At 45.0% G+C, this 20,147-nt stretch overlaps 1 protein-coding gene across 1 annotated transcript in view; it reads left to right on the top strand.

Moving 5' to 3' along the window:
* LOC124788679 (probable serine/threonine-protein kinase DDB_G0271402) overlaps positions 1–20,147 on the top strand; it is a 280,476-nt gene that overhangs the window by 198,990 nt on the left and 61,339 nt on the right. Inside the window, exon 2 of the mRNA XM_047255960.1 lies at positions 4,332–5,531. Within this exon, the coding sequence (XP_047111916.1) occupies positions 5,181–5,531 (351 nt within the window). The 5' untranslated portion in view covers positions 4,332–5,180. The remainder of the gene's footprint in view (positions 1–4,331; positions 5,532–20,147) is intronic.

The raw sequence follows: 20,147 nt of genomic DNA, 5'->3' as shown, positions 1-20,147 counted from the left end.
CGGTTACCTATTGTTCGCATTGACGGCGCTTTGAACAGTGGACGTTACATTTCAGATGTGTTACGATCCGTGGCTCTACTCTTCATACGATTCCTGCGAAACCATAAATTTTATAAGGATTATGCATGACCGCATGTTGCAGGTCCTGTACGGGCTTTTCTGGGTACTGAAAATGTTCGACTGCTGCCCTGGCCAGCACATTCTCCAGGTCTCTCACCAACTGAAAACGTCTGGTCAATGGTGGCCGAACAACTGGCTCGTCACAATACGCCAGTCACTACTCTTGATGAACTGTGCTATCGTGTTCAAGCTGCATGGGCAGCTGTACCTGTACACGCCATTCAAGCTCTGTTTGACTCAATGCCCAGGCGTATCAAGGCCGTTATTACGGCCAGAGGTGGTTGTTCTGGGTACGGATTTCTCAGGATCTATGCACCCAAATTGCGTGAAAATGTAATCACATGTCAGTTCTAGTATAATATATTTGTCCAATGAATACCCGTTTATCATTTGCATTTCTTGTTGGTGTAGCAATTTTAATGGCCATTAGTGTAGAAACAGTGAATGGTCGAAGGTCAATATGCGCAACAGCGAGACATCGAGTGCAGTGGACGAGCTATGGCGTCATGGTGTAGTGGTCACGTTTTTGGACTGCTACATGGATGACCCGGGTTCGCAACTCTTTCTTGCCGTGTATTTTATTTTGTTTTTTTAGAAAATAATGAACTGTTCGTCTGGTCATTGAAATGTTTGTTCTCTTTCTGTAGTCTTAGCAGCTGCCATACGAAGGTTGCCCAGAAAGTAATTCACCGCATTTTTTTCTCAGCCGAAAACAATGCTACGAATGCGAAACGTTACGTGTGTATTGTTTGAAGTCTCCTGAGTGAGCACGCCAAGTTTGCGTCACTTCCGACAGATAGCGTAGCTGCAGGACAGTTTCAGAATGGCGTCTATAGGTGATGTACGTTACAAGCAACGTGCCGTCATGGAATTTCCAACTGCAGAGAAGGAAACTATGGGGAATATTGACAAACGCTTGTGCAAAGTCTATGGAGCATCTGCTGTCCACAGAAGTACAGTTAGTCGAGGGGGGCACGGAGGGTGAGGCCATCAGAAGGCGGTTCGGCGGAGCTCCACGATATGCAGCGGTCGGGCAGACCCTCTATGGCTGCCACGCCTGACATGTTGCAGCGAGCCGCTGTTGTTTGTGCCATTATAGGATGCCATTCGCGGAAGACATTTTAAGGACGATGAGGAAGCGATTCACACAGTGAAGCACTGGCTCCGCCACCAGAACAAAGATTGATACCGACAGGGCATACATGCCCTTCTTTCACGTTGGAAGAAGGCCATAGAATTGGATGGAGATTATGTGGAAAAATAGGCTGTGTAGACAAAATACCATTTTTTCGTGTGTGTAATTCTCCTTATATTCAATATAGAATTGTTGAAGAGAAAAGTGCAGTGCATTCCTTTCTGGGCAACCCTCGTGCTATACATTTGTTATGGAATATGAGTCATGTGGTAAGAATGCATTAACGCCGCAAGTAAATATGATGAAAAGTGAGAGCATGAGAGATAGCACATAGATGTCTCACAGAAATGAAAACAACAAATAAACTGATGTAAATTATATTATAACAATGGAATTCAAGAGTCAAGGCGGCCGCAGTGGCCGAGCGGTTCTAGTCGCTTCAGTCTGGAACCGCGAGACCGCTACGGTCGCAGGTTCGAATCCTGCCTCGGGCATCGATGTGTGTGATGTCCGTAGGTTAGTTAGGTTTAAGTAGTTCTAAGTTCTAGGGGACTGATGACCTCAGATGTTAAGTCCCATAGTGCTCAGAGCCATTTGGACCATTTTTGGGCAAGCAGGCATATCTCACTCACTCACCAGGCGTAAAAGTTGGGTGCGTCGATAAGAGATTCCTGTCATATCTCACAATAATGCCGTGTAAGACACATCGCTCGTGTTTTCCGGTGGGGGATTCGGTTGACTTGTCGCCTTGTCATCAAACGTTTGCGGTTCCCATTCGAAACCCACTTCATTTCTGCTGTTAATAGAGTAGTTGTGTAGAATCATCTTTCATTATGGGATCCTTCTCTACATCTCTCGTTATACCACGCCACAGACACAAGTTTGAAAAAAAATAAAATAAAAGGTTGGGACGAGAGAGCTTTGAAGAAGATTGGCCCTCTATGCAGTCTAGTGCTGTTGCCACTTAACCACGCGCAGTGCGTTTTCCGTATTGCTGTGTGTTGTACTGTCCACATGCTTAGCTGAAGCCGGCACGGTAGCTCAGCGTGTTCGGTCAGAGGGTTAGCTACCCTCTGTAACAAAAAACTGAGTGAATAGGTCAACGAAGAACCTAAACGGATGACATAGGACATCCACCCCGAACAAATTCAACGAACAATATACCGTACAACGAAATGAGACCACTCAAAAAGAAAGCAGAAGCTGAATGGTAACGTGCTTGTCTCCCATGCAGCAGGCCGAGGTTCGATTCCCGGTCGGGTTGGAGATCTTTTTTCGCTTGTGGACTGGTTCTTGTGTTGTCCTCATCATCATTTCATCCTCATCACCGGCACGCGAGTCGCCCAATGTGGCGTCGACTGAAATAAGACTTGCAGTTCGCTGCCGAACTAACCCGGACGGGCCTCCCGGGCAGCAGAGCCATACGCTCATTTCATTTTTTATGTTGGACTTGTTGTGCTTGGGCAGTTCTCTGTTTCTACACTACTGGCCATCAAAATTGCTACACCATGGAGGTGACGTGCTACTGACGCGAAATTTAACCGACAGGAAGAAGATGCTGTGATATGCAAAAGACTAGCTAGCTTTTCAGAGCATTCACACAGGGTTGGCGCCGGTGGCGACACCTACAACGTGCAGACATTAGGAAAGTTCCCAACCGATTTCTCATACACAAACACCAGTTGACCGGCGTTGCCTGGTGAAATGTTGTTGTGATGCCTCGTATAAGGAGGAGAAATGCGTACCATCACGTTTCCTACTTTGATAAAGGTCGGATTGTAGCCTATCGCGATTGCGGTTTATCGTATCGCGACAGTGCAGCTCGCGTTGGTCGAGATCCAATGACTGTTAGCAGAATATGAAAACGGTGGGTTCAGGAGGGTAATACGGAACGCCGTGCTGGATCCCAATGGCCTCGTATCACTATCAGTCGAGATGACAGGCATCTTATCCGCATGGCTGTAACGGATCGTACAGCCACGTCTCGATCCCTGAGTCAACAGATGGGGACGTTTGCAAGACAACAACCACCTGCACGAACAGTTCGACGACTTTTGCGGCAGCATGGACTATCAGCTCGGAGACCGTGGCCGCGGTTACCCTTGACGCTGCATCACAGACAGGAGCGCCTACGATGGTGTAGTCAACGACGAACCTGGGTGTACGAATGGCAAAACGTCATTTTTTCGGATGAATCCAGGTTCTGTTTACAACATCATGATGGTCGCATCCGTGTTTGGCGACATCGCGATGAACGCACATTGGAAGCGTGTATTCGTCACCGCCATACTGGCGTATCACCCGGCGTGATGGTATGGGCTGCCATTGGTTACACGTCTCGGTCATCTCTTGTTCGCATTGACGGCACGTTGAACAGTGGACGTTACATTTCAGATGTGTTACGACCAGTGGCTCTACCATTCATTCGATCGCTTCGAAACCCTACATTTCAGCAGGATAATGCACGACCGCATGTTGCGGGTCCTGTACGGGCCTTTCTGGGTACAGAAAGTGTTCGACTGCTGCCCTGGCCAGCACATTGTCCAGATCTCTGACCAACTGAAAACGTCTGGTCAATGGTGGCCGAACAACTGGCTCGTCGCAAGACGCCAGTCACTACTCTTGATGAACTGTGCTATCGTGTTGAAGGTGCATGGGCAGCTGTACCTGTACACGCCATCCAAGTTCTGTTTGACTCAATGCCCAGGCGTATCAAGGCCGTTATTACGGCCAGAGGTGGTTGTTCTGGGTACTGACTTCTCAGGATCTATGCACCAAAATTGCGTGAAAATGTAATCACATGACAGTTCTAGTATAATATATTTGTCCAATGAATACCCGTTTGTCATCTTGCATTTCTTCCTGGTGTAGCAATTTTAATGGCCAGTAGTGTATTTTGCTTTTTTTCACGGTTGAGTACACCTTCTTCCTGTTTTCGTGCTTTATCTGTGTTCAGGTGTTAATGGACTGCCAACTCAGCCCTCTTACGATTAAATCCGAGGCAGGTGCGATGGTGAGTTTCCCTTGTGAGAGGCGTCCGGCAGCCACGTGTTGAACGTCGGCGGTGTTGTTGCAGGGAGCTGGAGCCGGTGCGGGTGCGGCCGCCAGCGCGACGTCGCAAGATGACTGCGGGCCGACGCCACGGCATCGCCGCCTCGTCTGCGTCTGCGAGCGTCGCGACGTCCCACCCGGCAAGCGGACTGCCTCTGCGCCCCTTGTGTAGCGAGCTGCACGGCGACTCGAACGTTTAGGAACGATGCCCGCTACCGTGTGTCCATTCTGCCTTGCCTTCTTCGCCACCGGCGTCGGCTAAGTGAGCTGAACACTTTTTTTTTACTTTTTTTTTCGTTGGTACTTGACGTGTGACACATCAGGAGCGAGGTAAATACTTTCTCTGCGCAATTTTCATACAAAACCGCTAAAGTACCATCCAAAAAAGGGTAAATTTACGCACTTTACATATTTTGTACTATAAAATATATAAATATAAATATATATATATATATGTATACATCTATAAATTTGTGAAATATTAGTATCGGTGTTTAATATATCGTTGTGGTAAATGTTTCAAATTTTGTGTGATATATTCTTCGTGAGAAAACGTACAAGATATACTTCTCTATTTTTCCGCATAAACGTCAGATCGGTGACCTAAGCTCCGTTAGGTGCAGTTCACAAAAGGACTAGCGGAGCTACTTTTTGGAGTTCAGAGGGTCACTTGTGTCTATTTTTAAAGAGGGGAAAAAATAAAGTATTTATTTGACGTCGTAGTGCCTAGAGAATTTGTGTCCAGAATATTTTGTTAAGAGGTTTACTGCCAAAGTAGACGTCGTCTCGCGACTATATTTTTCGGAGACCGACCCGACAGGACACGCGTTTCCGACGTAGTGAGAAGGGGGAACTCGGTAGTCCCCCCCAGGAGATGGCTTCACCGCAGGGCCGCAAATCACTGCTGTCGCTCGGCAACTGGACGAACTTCATGGGCAGGGACGGCCACAACAACAACAACAACAACAACAACAGCAACCACCACCAGCACCACGGCGTCAACAACAACAACAACGGGGGCGGCGGGGTGCGCAACGAGCGCAGCGGCAGCTCGTCGAGCCGCGACTTCTGGAGCCGCGTGTCGCAGCAGATGTCCTACATCGACGGCAGCACGCGCAGCAACTCCATCCTGAGCACGGGCAGCGGCTACCAGCCGCAGGCGCTGCCGCCGCCGCCGCCGCTCCCGCACGCCCACCCCGCCGGCGCGCCGCACCACCAGCAACAGGTGAGCCACATGCTCCTCCTCCCTACTCACTTGGTTTTCACTCCTTTCTGTACTAATATGCAGACAGTGTTTGGTACTAGTGTTATAGCCATCCTTTTAGATATTATTACAGAGGTAATACACTGAAGCGCCGAACAAACTGGTATAGGCATGCGTCGTATGTAAACAGGCAGAATACGGCTCTGCGGTCAGCAACGTCTATATAAGACAACAAGTGTCTGGCGCAGTTGTTAGATCGGTTACTGCTGCTACAATGGCAGGTTATCAAGATTTAAGTGAGTTAGACCGTGGCGTTATAGTCGGCGCACGAGCGATGGGACCCAGCATCTACGAGGCAGCGATGAGGTGAGGATTTTCCCTTACGAACATTTCACGAGTGTACCGTGAATATCAGGATTCCGGTAAAACATCAAATCTCCGACATCGCTGCGGCCGGAAAACGTTCATGCAAGAACGGGAACAACCACGACTGAAAAGAATCTTTCAACGTGACAGAAGTGCAACCCTTCCGAAAACTGCTGCACATTTCAATGCTGGGCCAAAAAGTGTCAGCGTGCGAACCATTCAACGAAACGCATTCGATATGGGCTTTGGAGCCGAAGGCCCTGTCGTGTACACTTGATGACTCTACGACACAAAGCCTTATGCCTCGCCTAGGCCCATCAACACCGACATTGGACTGTTGATGACTGGAAACCTGTTGTCTCGTCGGACGAGTCTCGTTTTAAAATGTCTCGAGCGGGTGGAACTGTTCGGGTATGGAGACAACCTCATAAATCCATGAACCCTGAATGTCAGCAGGGCACTGTTCAAGCTGGTGGAGGCTCTGTAATGGTGTGAGGCGGGATAGTTGCAGTGATTTGGGGCCGCTGATACGTCTAGATACGACTCTGACAGGTGCCAATTACATAACCATCCTGTCTCATCACCTGCATCCATTCAAGCCCATTGTGCATTCCGACGGACTTGGGCAATTCCAGCAGGACAGTGCGACACCCTACACGTTTAGAATTCCTACAGAGTGGCTCCGGGAACACTCTTCTGAGTATAGACACTTTCGCCGGTCACCAGACTCCCCAGACGTGGACATTATTGAGCATATCCGGGATGCCTTGTAACGTGCTGTTCAGAAGAGTTCTCCACCCTCTCGTACTCTTACGGATTTATGGACAGCACTGCAGGATTCACAGTATCAGTTGCTTTTGTATCCCGCCTGGATACGCGGCGCGTGGGTCAGCTCCTGTAAACTGAAGGATAGGCCGAATGTAGGAAGTGAGTAGGAACGGGAAAAGGTGAAATGCTTGGTACTGTAGTTGAAAGTGGTTTTACTATGTACTTAACTTTGGCTGATATGTGTACGTAGGTGCGAAACTGTACATCAAGTTACAAAGTTACAAGTATGGCTCGTCCACTATGAAATAGAAACAATGTTGCTTGGTCGTCTGCTCGGCATCAAATGGGCAGAATCTGGAGCGGGGCTCGTAGAGCTGCTCAGCGCCGGCTAGAGGGCGCTGTCGACCTGTCGGTGTCGTAGTGCCAACCTAAGAGCTTATACCTACGCCGTGGCATCGTAGCCATCGATACCACAGTTCCCTCCAGCACCACTTCAGACATTAGTCGAGTCGATGCCACGTCGTGTTTCGGCACTTCTGCGTACTCGCGGGGGCACTACACGATGTTATCAATTTCTTTGGCTCATATATATATATAGGCCGGTGTGAAGTGATGTCTAAGTTCAGGCAGGGACCCAGCTTCACGGTGTATAACGAGAAACCTATGTCCTGTGCCACGGGCGAAGACCTTAACAGCATCTTCGGCAGAGAAAGAGACCTTCGGAATGGCGGAGATCCTCCCTGGGGATAATTATTGGAGGACACCATTGCCTTGTGGAGAAGAGGGATCTTCAAAGGCTAAGGAAGTAAACCCTGGAAGAAAATCCTCACCTGTGTTAGGCCTAGCAAGTCAGCAGCTGAGCAAATACATACTGCTTTCAAACCTAAACCAAGCATCAGATGGAAGTATGAATTAGTATCTTGGAAGCATGATCACGAAAGTCAACACCATTAACCAGGAAATACTCAGCAGGACACAGAAAGTATCCAGTTTTTACAGTCAAATTGAAAATCTTCTCTGCCACAAAATGCAAAATGACCTATTTCGTACCAATCCTATCGTGTGGTTTATCAACATGTACCCTGCTAAAAACGACCTCAGCAGAATTCCGACGATAGAAATGAGATTCATTAGAACTATGAACCAAACAACTAGAATGGACAAAATCAGGAATGAGGTGAGTAGAGAAGTAGCTGGTATTGATGTACCTGATACCAGTGATATAAAGAAACGCAGGCTTCAGTGGTATGGGCACATAGTGACAATGAACGGCGAAAGACCTGCCAAAAGGTATTTCAAACTGAACCTCTTAGGAAGAAGACCACGGGGAAAACCAAGAAAACGCTGGATACAGACTACAAGATCAGATGTGCAGGAGAAAGGACACAATTGGGAAGTTGTCCTGGAACAGAGGATGTATGAAGACAGAAGGAGGTGGCGAGCTCTTGTACGCCACACCCGGGAAACTGGAGTTGGAAAACGATGGTGACCGATTTTTGTACATATTGCCCACTTCAACGTTTCAACGCAGATATCTCTGGCACAACAAAAGATACTGAAACACGACTGTTGCGGGTATGAATGTAAGGCAGGGTCTCAATAAATACTATGAGACATTCTAAAACGTAATCAAATACTGTTTTCGACCCAAACTTACGCATTTTTAAAATGGATACCCTTTATTATTTCTTGCGCAATCGATAATGTAAAGCATCACAAAAAGAAATTGCAAAACGAAGTTGACGCTTGAAATATACGAAACGCGCAGCTATTGCACAACTCGAGATGGAGGCTGCAGCGATGGGAGGATCTACTCCCAATCGCTGTGGGACAATCTGGACCAACAGTGCATTGATGAACTTGTGGATAGTATGCTACGACGAATACAGGCATGTATCAATGCAAGAGGACGTACTACTAGGTATTAGAAGTACCGGTGCGTACAGTAATCTGGACCACCACCTCTCAAGTTCTTGCTGTATGGTGGTACAACCTGCAATGTGTGGTTTTCATGAGCAATAAAAAGGGCGGGAATGATGTTTACGTTGATCTCTATTCCAATTTTCTGTACAGGTTCCGGAACTCTCGCAACCGAGGTGATGAAAAACATTTTTTGGTGTGTGTATAAGGGTCGATGTGAGAACTTTCCGAAATACGATATCCCCTTAACGTATCTCGCTAGAGTCCTGCAAAAAACACCACTGACATTCTAATTTAGTTTGTTAGTGTCAATATGCATTGTTTCAACTGAAAAAGTGTATGTTTGCATAAAAGTGTGGCTAACAATACAAACCCCTGGCTATGAATCCATTCTGTGAAAACTGCACGTCAATACTACTTTCCATTTTTGCAATATATTCGTTGCAAGTTTTAGGTATTTCACCCGAGAGAGAGAGAGAGAGAGAGAGAGAGAGTCCGCTAACATTTGAAAATGCACTTAGTCACGGAATAACGTAGGTAGAGAGGTAAAACTTTTCACGGAATCTTTGGCTGTAATGCAAACATGCAGATTTATCTTGGGGTTCATAGAGTATCTCGATACGGCTGCCAAATCATTACCAACCCCCCACCCCCGCCATGTTTCACTGTTTGGACGTGAACTCGGCCATAAGGTGGAAACAGTGTGAAACAAGACTCATCCCGACCAAATGATAATCCCCTTCATGAACATCTGCAAGGGTCACTCAACACACACTTCCCTCCGCGGTTGATGTTTTTCCGCTTTCCTTATATAAGGTATATGTCTTCGATACGGTGCCCCTTGCAACCACTACTGGTACCTTGGTTACGGAAGCACGCACCATACGGGCACCAACAGTTTGGCCACGTTCGAGTTCATTCAAGTCCGACATGAGGCACTCAAAACTGAACAGAGCGCCATTCTGAGCACGACCGACAGTTGCAACGTATTGGGGACATTGCACAGGTTACTTTCGTGGTCAAGTACAACAGTGCAACCTGCAGGCTTGACTAGCCTCTGCATTTACGTTCAAGCATGCATTTCTCGTGGTATTTCCGTACTTTTGTCCAACCCCTGTACCTCCTACGAAACGCAGCGACCAGCTTCTTTCTTCTGCTGTGATTGATTTCTTTGTCACTTTTGTCCCGTGCTGTTCAGGTATTCATTATGTGCTTCGTCTCCTCAAAAGAAAATTGGAGACTAGCTACTTGTACATTCAGAGTGTGTATCGGTTCGATAGCTACCTCTTTGTTTCTTGCCAGGATAGCCAAGTCATTGGCGAAAGCAGGGCAGTTTTACACTGTTCTTTGAACCTCCAATGTGAACTTTGTTCAGCAGTACTTTCCCGTTGTAATTCCTTAGCCTGTTTTCGGATGAGCTTCTCCAAGAAGCAATTTGGGTCGGTCCATCACCCTTCAGGGCTTCAGTTTCAATTGAAAATGCTTTGGAGAGCTCACTGAGGATTTTCTGTGTCTGCTTGATAATTTCTGCCATTTGAGGTCCACTCGAAGACGTCAGCCAGTACTTCCCGCTCTACAGAACCCCAGGTTTTATTAAAGCCGACCAAGACGGGTACTATATATTTCGACATGTAGATTTCCAATACTCTTAAGACTCCAGTTGCTGCACCAGCCTGGTCTGCAGTACTTTGTCGAGTATCTTGTAAGTTTGAGATACGACAGAAATGTCACGCTAATTTTTGACGTCAGTAATATTTCCTTTTTTGTATACAGGATGAAACAGTGTTTTTTTTTCATTCACCAGATACTATTCCAGTTTCCTGTATCTTACCCATATCGTGACTTGAAGCATTCATGGTGATTTTTCCTCCATTTTTCAACACTTCCGCTGTGATCGAGCCTTCCCCGGTGGCTTTATTGTCCTTTGGTTCCACGACTATCCTCAAATGGTTCAAATGGCTCTGAGCACTACGGGACTTAACTTCCAAGGTCATCAGTCCCCTAGAACTCAGAACTACTTAAACGTAACTAACCTAAGGACATCACACACATCCATGCCCGAGGCAGGATTCGAACCTGCGACCGTAGCAGTCGCGCGGTTTCAGATTTTAGCGCCTAGAACCGCTCGGCCACCCCGGCCGGCGACTATCCTCCTTAGTGGATCAGAATTAGGATTAGCTGAATAGTTGTTTGCATTTTTCTCGGGCTCCTTCACAGTTAAGCATTTTTTCGAAATTCTTAGTTAGGATCTCACAGTTTCCCTTATTGTTCACTGCCAGTTTCTCATCATACCTCTACAAACCTTTTGGATAACACCGATTTACATGTTGCTTGAAGGTCCTGTAGAAGTTTCTGCTGTTGTTTCCGTGAATTCTGACTCAATGCTCTCGATTTCTTTTCGCTTCGCGGAACGTCTTTACAGTCTGCTTCCACACTTCTTTGTACTCTGAGAATTTATCTTCTGTTTTGTCTGGATATCGTGCTTTGTAGGCTATTAACTCATTATTCCTTGGTTTGATAAAAAAAGCTACAAAAACACATGAATATTAAATATGTATTATCTTTCGTCATTTTAAAAAAAGAAGTATTAATATCCCCCTTCCTCCCTACTAAACTTTAGTTATGTATCAAGCTTTGTTGGGATATTGGCTGACATCTCAGAGGTATTGTTCTCAGAAAAGTTGGGAACGACTGTCCTAGGCACTAGACAGTAGGTACAAGAAACTTACAGCACGACCTGAAACTTAACATTGAGTTATAACTGCCGCACGTATCAGAATATCTTACACATATAAAGATAAATAACAAAGATCTTTTGGATTTGTTACTTGTCACTTACCCATCGACCCAACGAGCACACGAAGGTGCAAGAAACCATTAATCATAAAAAGCTACAGAACGACAGCACATGTCCAAGCTAATATTTAGGTTCAAATGGCTCTGAGCACTATGGGACTTAACATCTGAGGTCATCAGTCACCTAGTACTTAGAACTACTTAAACCTAACTAACCTAAGGACATCACACACATCCACGCCCGAGGCAGGATTCTAACCTGCGACTGTAGAAGTAGCGCGGTTCCGGACTGAAGCGCCTAGAACCGCTCGGGCACTTCAGTCTGGAACCGCGCGACCGCTAAGGTCGCAGGTTCGAATCCTGCCTCGGACATGGATATGAGTGATGTCCTTAGGTTAGTTAGGTTTAAGTAGTTTTAAGTTCTAGGGGACTGATGACCTCAGATGTTAAGTCCCACAGTGCTCAGAGCCATTTGAACCATTTAAGATATTCATATTGTACTATCGGACTTTCGATTACGCAATTCTTTCTTCAGGTGTCCAATCAAAATAGCTGTGTGGGCATCTGAAGATGAAATTCTATGGATCCAAAGGTTTTTACGTATTAAGTTCGTGGTTGATTCGGTACACCGGTTTAATTTTTCCCGAAGTTTCAAATATAAAGCATATTTTCCAAATCCGGCATTTCTCCAAAGACAGGAGTCCTCGAATTTTATTACACATAGTAACATCTGTGACTACAGTGTGCGACATATTTTCAATTAACTGAATGAACTGTACCATTAATGCCGGTTCCACATCGCCTCTTGAAGTCTGTAAGATCCATGTTCCATTGCAACAACACCGCTCTGCTGTTTCTGCTTTGTATGTACTTCCACGCATATATTGTTCCTGTGGGGTCCTGCCCACCCGTCGCTTATAGGGTGCCTAAAGGATGCTGCGTCCTCGGAATGCTATACAACAATTCAAGCAAATAACATTAATAGTTTTTACTACAAATAAGAAGATTTACAATACCTGGAATTTACAACGGTGTCGCAAGCGATGGGTGACATGCAATATAAATCCGAGTCCTTTGCTATATACAGTGTTCATGTAAGTTTGACACGCAGTTTTTGGATCACTAATAACTGCTACCGTAGCGTTCTCTGCTAGGCCTGTACGCACACTGTCCTAACACTCTGCGAATACTGAGCGGCTGAGGCTGGCAGGAGCGGAGCTTATATTCTCCTGTTGTAGAGGCCGCTGCTGTCGTGGTGCGGACCATTGGCCGATGTCGTTTCATCGCCTTACCTTCTCTTCTCTTGCGTTCGTCATCTTCGTTCCGGCGCTTGTGGTTACGCCACAAAAGTTCCATTTCTCGAATTTTCGCTTTTCTGACAAATGAGAGCAACAGGTTAGTACCTCGTCGCATACCGCGACGCGGTCTGGGTGACCTCAGCTCCCCCCCCCCCCCCCTACCCGATCCCCCTACTCTCCTTCCCATCCGTAATAACTCAAGTGGCACAGTTCTCACGTACTGAGTCACTGCATCACAGACAGCATCCCTGAAAACGGTGCTGAAATTCACACTTTAAGAACTATGAGCTCTTCTCCATCTTGGATATTGCGAAACAAATCTCTTCTACCGCAAGCTCTTTGCTTTCCACATTTTGACACGTGTTATTATGGACAAAAACAAGGAATAAATTCCACGTAAACATCGGCTCTTAAGTGCATATTTTAAGACCTATGATCACTTGTTCATCTTCGTTATTGTGAAATACATCTCTTTGTTGAACGAGTACTGATAGCTCTTAACGTCTGCATTCTAGAGCCCATGTTTACCAGAAAACTTTTTTCTTGCTTTGGTCCCTACTATCTGCTCCCAAAACATGGAAATCAAAGAGCTAGCAGCAAAAGAGATTTGTTGCGCAGTACCGAAGATGAAAAAGTGCACGTAACTCTTAAGGTATGTACTTTAGAGCTCATATCAACTAGACCTTTTAGCTTCGAATGATCGTTCCTTTGATAGCCCTAAATACTGATCATTCCTCATTGAACATCCTGTGTAATTCTCCTCTCGCGAGTCTTTCGTCTTCGTAACAGCACCTTATGTTCTGTCGAAGGAGGCTGCTCGGTTGGCATACAGGCGTCGTGCTCAGTGTGTGCATTGTTATTTACTTACTTTTACGTGGGTCATCTCATATCTCAGTTCAGACAACTCACTGTACTACTTGGGTCATCCCATATCTCATTCCAGACAACTCGCTGTTCTACTGATTTTGTTCGGAAGTCCTGAAATTGCCTTAGGCAATGCGTCTGCGGGACAGCTCTTCAAAAGGGGTTCCACTTCCACGAGCACAATCCTGACAGCTAGCACGATTCTTTTAGAGAAGCTTTATTATCATATATAGGCCATTTCAGTCTTGCCATTTCTGTGTAACTCGTCAGTTGGTAACTTGGTATTTCTCTAATTAGTTTACGTTCTATTTCTCAACATATTAAAATGGTGCTTGAAGAAGACTGAATAAATATTGGCCATACATTGCTTTCTTTTGCTGATGCTTTCTAGTAGACCTCGCTGCAGTCCTATTTCTTCCAACATCTCCACGAAGATTTGAATCACTTCGCTTTCATGAAACATTATTTAAAATTACAAGACTGCTATTTGCCACGCGTACAGAATGATTCTACTGCCGCTAAAATTCGTCTCGCGTAGGTACCGAGAAGACAGGGTAAGAGAAATCAGGGCTCATAAGGTAGTTTTTTTCTCCTTACTCCACTTGTGAATGCAACGTGAAAGAAAATGACCAGAACTGTTGCAAGGTATCCTCCGTTCTGTTCTGTATGGTGGCTTATGGATTATGTTTGTAAACGCAGATGTACTGGGATGAAGCGTTATTTATGTATTATCCATAAAAACCTTGATCAATGCCTGTGGCCTTCCTGATGATTTGACCTTCCCTTCGTCGTTTTCATTTGAGAGTATGTTAAATGAATATTCTGACTTGACAACGCCTCTGAAATAGATACCGGAGGTGGGACGTAAATCGTGCAAAGATGACGGACAGTTATCGACGAAGTTTGATTTTAAAATTCATCGAAAAATATATTACCGACATTTGTTGCGGATGGACAGACTGAACAGCGTCTGGGCGAGGTTAACACCTTAGACACTAATTTTCCAGTCGGGGATGAAACGAAATCTGTTTGATTAGAGGTTCATGTGTTACAAAGGGTGTATCTTAAAGAATAACAAAAGAAATGAGCTGTCATTTTGATCACTATCATCAATAATCGGTTAACTCATTGCTGGGTGTCGTGACATCATTTCTTCATTCATTTCTTAAATAACTGAATCTTCGACTAGACGTCTCCATCCACAGCGATCTTCAGCTCTTTTTAATGTAATGTGAAGAAGTAGGCTAATTATCTTCTTCACTTGATCCAACCATCCACTTCCTGCTCTTCTTCGTGGTCTTCTGTCTTAGATTTACGGGAAGTAAACTTCTTGTGATGCTAAATTCTTCGATAATGGAAGCATTGGTACTTCTTTCTGTCCATGGTTCATTAACAGCTTCCGCCGACAACACATCGCTAAGGCATTTGTTCACCTCTTGTCACTAGGTTTCACGGTCTGGGTCTCGGTCTCACAGCTGTACACCACAGGGAACACCCATGATTCCACCAAGAGCATCTTCGTTGTTTTGGATATTGCCCAGTTCTGTAAGATTTTCGCGAATTAAATCATTACGGTTCGGCCAACTACGATTCTTGGTTTTATTTATTCATCATACTTTCCTGTGTCATTGATGATCAGAGATCCTCGAAACACAAACCTTTCATTACCTCCAGATCCTTTAAGGAATCTGTAAGTCGAATTTAATCTAAACCTTGCATATTAAAAACCGTTAGTTTGGTTTTTCCCATGATAATCTCTACACCGTAACGTAAGCTAATAGTTTTCACTCTGGAAGCCACATCACTAACATCTTCCTCCCTTCATGTAATGAGAGTACTTTCATTTGCAAAGAGTGGACTGTTGACCAAGAGATGAATACACTAAGCAGATTCAGAAGGATGTAGGTTGCAGTAGGTACTGGGAGATGAAGAAACTTGCACAGGATAGAGTAGCATGGAGAGCTGCATCAAACCAGTCTCAGGACTGAAGACTACAACAACAGTTGAAATTCTATCGTCCCAGATATCCAGTGCTCCCCTCGTGATGTACTCTGTATAGACATTACAGAGCTCAGGTGAGAGTGTACAACCTTGTCTGATTCCATTTGTCACATCGATAAACTCCAAGTATTCACCACCCAACTTTATGGTTGTAGGATTATTGATACAGAGATCATTTAGTAATGATATTATGTGTTTTGGAATCCAAAACTCATTGAGCACATGCCACAGCTTGTCTTACACGACGTGATCAAAGGTCTTGGTGTAGGAAACAAATGAAGGAAGGGACACTTAACTCACGAAAGTTTTCAATTGCGTACCTCAAAATCAAGATTGCCTTTCGAGTACCATTGCCTAGGACAAAACCTGCTTGTTCTGCAGAAATGTGAGGTGGCAGGAATTTATTTATGCGTTGATTCATTATGTACATGAAAACTTTACGAGCATGCGATTTTAAAGCTGTAGTCCTATAATTTGAGCACTGATTCTATCTTGTGAAGAGGAGTTGGAACACATGTAGTCCAGTCATTATGCCATTCACCAGTTTTCTATATCGTATTACATATTAAATGGACAGCACGCATGCCTTCCTCTCCTATCACAGTCAGTATTCCTCTGAAAATACCGTCTACACCAGGGGCTTTGTTGTCTCTCAAAAGCTTGAATGTCGAGTTGCGTTTCTGATTACATACAAATGACCTTTCCACATCTACATCTACATCTACATCTACATCTACATGACTACTCTGCAATTCACATTTAAGTGCTTGGCAGAGGGTTCATCGAACCACAATGATACTCTCTACCATTCCACTCCCGAACAGCGCGCGGGAAAAACGAACACCTAAACCTTTCTGTTCGAGCTCTGATTTATTTTATTTTGATGATCATTCCTACCTATGTAGGTTGGGCTTAACAAAATATTTTCGCATTCGGAAGAGAAAGTTGGTGACTGAAATTTCGTAAGTAGATCTCGCCGCGACGAAAAACGTCTTTGCTTTAATGACTTCCATCCCAATTCGCGTATCATATCTGCCACACTCTCTCCCCTACTACGTGATAATACAAAACGAGCTGCCCTTTTTTGCATCCTTTCGATGTCCTCCGTCAATCCCACCTGGTAAGGATCCCACACCGCGCAGCAATATTCTAACAGAGGACGAACGAGTGTAGTGTAAGCTGTCTCTTTAGTGGACTTGTTGCATCTTCTAAGTGTCCTGCTAATGAAACACAACCTTTGGCTCGCCTTCCCCACAATATTATCTATGTGGTCTTTCCAACTGAAGTTCGTAATTTTAACACCCAGGTACTTAGTTGAATTGGCAGCCTTGAGAATTGTACTATTTATCGAGTAATCGTATTCCAACGGATTTCTTTTGGAACTCATGTGGATCACTTCACACTTTTCGCTATTTAGCGTCAACTGCCACTTGCCACACCATACAGCAATCTTTTCTAAATCGCTTTGCAACTGATACTGGTCTTCGGATGACCTTACTAGACGGTAAATTACAGCATCATCTGCGAACAACCTAAGAGAACTGCTCAGATTGTCACCCAGGTCATTTATATAGCTCTTGAGCCTTTCTTTTATTTCCGGTATTGCTTCTTTTGAAGCGATCCACGAATCGATCCAATTTGTAACTTCTTCATGAGATCGGAAGTGTTGATCAGCCAGGCCATGCGCCATTGATCTAAACAGGTGATAGTCAGAGGGAGCAATGTCTGGAGAATACGGCGGGTGGGGTAGGACTTCCCACTTTAACGCTTCCAGGTATGTTTTGGCCTCTTTTGCAGCGTGGGGTCGAGCGTTGTCGTGCTGCAAAATCACTTTATCGTGCATATCGCTGTATTGCGGCCATTTGCCTTTTAATGCTCTGCTCAACGCATTAATTGCGTTCGATAACGAGCATCTGTGATTGTTTCACTTGGTTTTAACACCCCATAGTACACACGCCGAGCTAGTCCCACGAAATGCAGAGCATGGTCTTGGAGTCGTGAATATTCTGTTTGGCCGTCGACGTGGATGCATGGCCGGGATATGCCCACGATTTTTTGCGTTTAGGGTTATCGTAATGAACTCATTTTTCGTTCCCGGTCACAATGCAAAGCGGAAATCCCTTCCGTTTTTGCCTCTGAAGCAACTGTTCACAAACACATAAACGCCGTTCAACGTCTCTTGGTTTCAGCTCACACGGGACCCAAGTTCCTTCTTTCGGAATCACGCCCATAGCCTTGAGATGTTTTGAAATGTCTTGCTGTGTCATTCACACTAATCGTGCCAATTATTCTTGAGTTTGACGCGAGTCTTCACTTAGCAATGTCTCCAATTCTGCGTCTTCGAAAACATTCTCTCTTCCACCAATATGCCAGTCTACGACGTTAAAATCACCGTTCTTGAATCGTTGAAACCACTCACGACACGTTCTTTCACTAATAGCGTCCTTACCATACATTCGATGAGACTCAGCCGCTGTTTTCTTCATATTGAAACAAAACAGTAAGTAACACCTCCTGCAAATGATGGTAATTAACCCTCGTAAACTGACATTTTAAATTAAGAACAACTTTATGGTGCAGACACAAATCGACTAAAGTTTGAATGAGGTTGTGTTGACTTAGGTCCAAGCTAACTGCCTGACGTCTGCGATCTGTTTCTTTCGATCGCTACTTACCGTTGTCGCCACCGGCAAACGGCGGAGGCAAAGTTGTGCACCTTATACTTTGTATGCTTCTTCATCTTGAATAATTTGTGTGCTATCTTTCTTTAATGTGCACCGCTCTTCGATCAGTAGGAGGGTAGTGTTCGAAATCCATAGATGCTTCGTTTGAGGGATGGAACTGATTATTTTATTAATTTTGTCCCACGTTTTGGAGGCTACTTCTTTCTCCGTCAACTGTTGGAGTTTGGGTAGAATTCGTTCTCCAAATTCTTTGAGGCTATTTTCGTCTGCCTGTTTTGTTCTTGTGTCGATCAATTTCCGTTTAAGCCGCATTTTCATGGATAGCATAGTATGGCGACTGCCACAGTCTGGACCAGAGTAGGTATAGCCATACAGCACCGAAGTATGCCAGCGTTGTTTTACCAAATTGAAATCGGTCTCATTTATAAGAATATACCAGCAGAAATCCATGTATAACGACATGGTGGATGATGCTGTAAAAAGGTATGCACAAAGAATGCCAGTAACCGTTCTCAACCTTCATTTCTCACTCGTGAGCTGTGAAGTTCAATCACAGATATTATATCTATTGTCTATAGTCCCACCTATCTTCATACTAAAACCACCCTCGATGACTATTGTTTCGTTTTTAAGTCTTTCTGATGGTATTTTCGAGCAACTCACAAAATTCGTCAATTTCCATGTTGATGAAGCAGGAGCATAAAACTGACTGATGTTGAGTTTGCAAGCAAAAGCTTTCATTTTAATGAAGATTATTCTACCAGAATATGGCTCACAATCCAAGACAGCAATAATGAGGCCATTAGGAATCGCTTTAGTGACCCCATTTATACTCACATCTGCATCCAGAAAAATACACATCAGATCCTTTCCAGAGTGCCTCGTTTGAGTCCAAGTATGCCTAGATCATGAAGATGCATTTCTCTCTCCACGATAGCAAGCTTTCATGTCTGCAAGATACTTCGCACATTCCAGGTTGCTATTCTTTTAACAATTTGCAGCGATGGTTTAGAGTGATCTGTGGCTTCTGAGGCTTCTGTCAACCATCCTCCTCCCCCCGCTCCCCCCCCCCTCCCCCCCACCCCCTGTGGACATTCTGAAATGTAAATTAAGATTGGATAAAGCCATGTCTTGGAAAGATGACAGTGTTGGTTTCACGTTGTCTTCCACTGTTTAAATTAAGCTACCTTAACATGTCTTCAGAAGCCGTTTGCTGCCGTTCCTCTGGAGTACAGATACGACAGATTTGCCTCTTGCGGCACCGACGTCCTGCGTCGCTTGTGCCGGTGAGGCAAGAGGCAAGAGTCCCTATGACAGGATGCTACCATCTTGAGGCAGAGATTTTTTTTTTTTAGTAGACGAGGCTCCGGGCTTGCGACTGGTAATAGTGGAGTTCTGGTAAAGATGTTCAAATTTTCCAGATTTTCTAAAAAAAATTAGCCACGAATCATCGAGTGCAAAATTAAAATGAGAATGACATGAAATATGCCAGGCTCGATCCAAAATCAACTCGCAGTACTGCAGCAAATGTGCAAATGTAGGCTACGTAGGTGCCTTCGAACGCTGTAGGCTTAGACAACATTTAACGCGCTCCGACGCCTCAGGTACAGGCAAGATAAACGCGCACGGGCACCTCAGGTGCAGGCAACGTACACACGTCTGGAAGCCTTAGGTACAGGCAACGTACACACGTCTGGAAGCCTTAGGTCCAGGCAACGTAACCACACTCGGACATCTCAGGTGCAGGTAACATAAACTTGTTTTGACGCCTTAGGTACAGGCAATGAAACGCGCCCGAACACCTCAGGTGCAGGCAACGTAAATGCACTCGGATACCTCAGAATCCATCTGACAGGACTAGATCAAGTATGTATGAGGGTTCCGTTGCTAAAGAAAAGAATTGTTCAGCAGGGCCGAACTGAGACCCATCAGCACTCCAT

This window comes from Schistocerca piceifrons, chromosome 3 (assembly GCF_021461385.2).
Source record: "Schistocerca piceifrons isolate TAMUIC-IGC-003096 chromosome 3, iqSchPice1.1, whole genome shotgun sequence".
NCBI classification, from domain to species: Eukaryota; Metazoa; Arthropoda; class Insecta; order Orthoptera; family Acrididae; genus Schistocerca; species Schistocerca piceifrons.
Note: the sequence above shows the minus strand (reverse complement) of the source record. Positions and strands in the feature narration are given on the sequence as shown.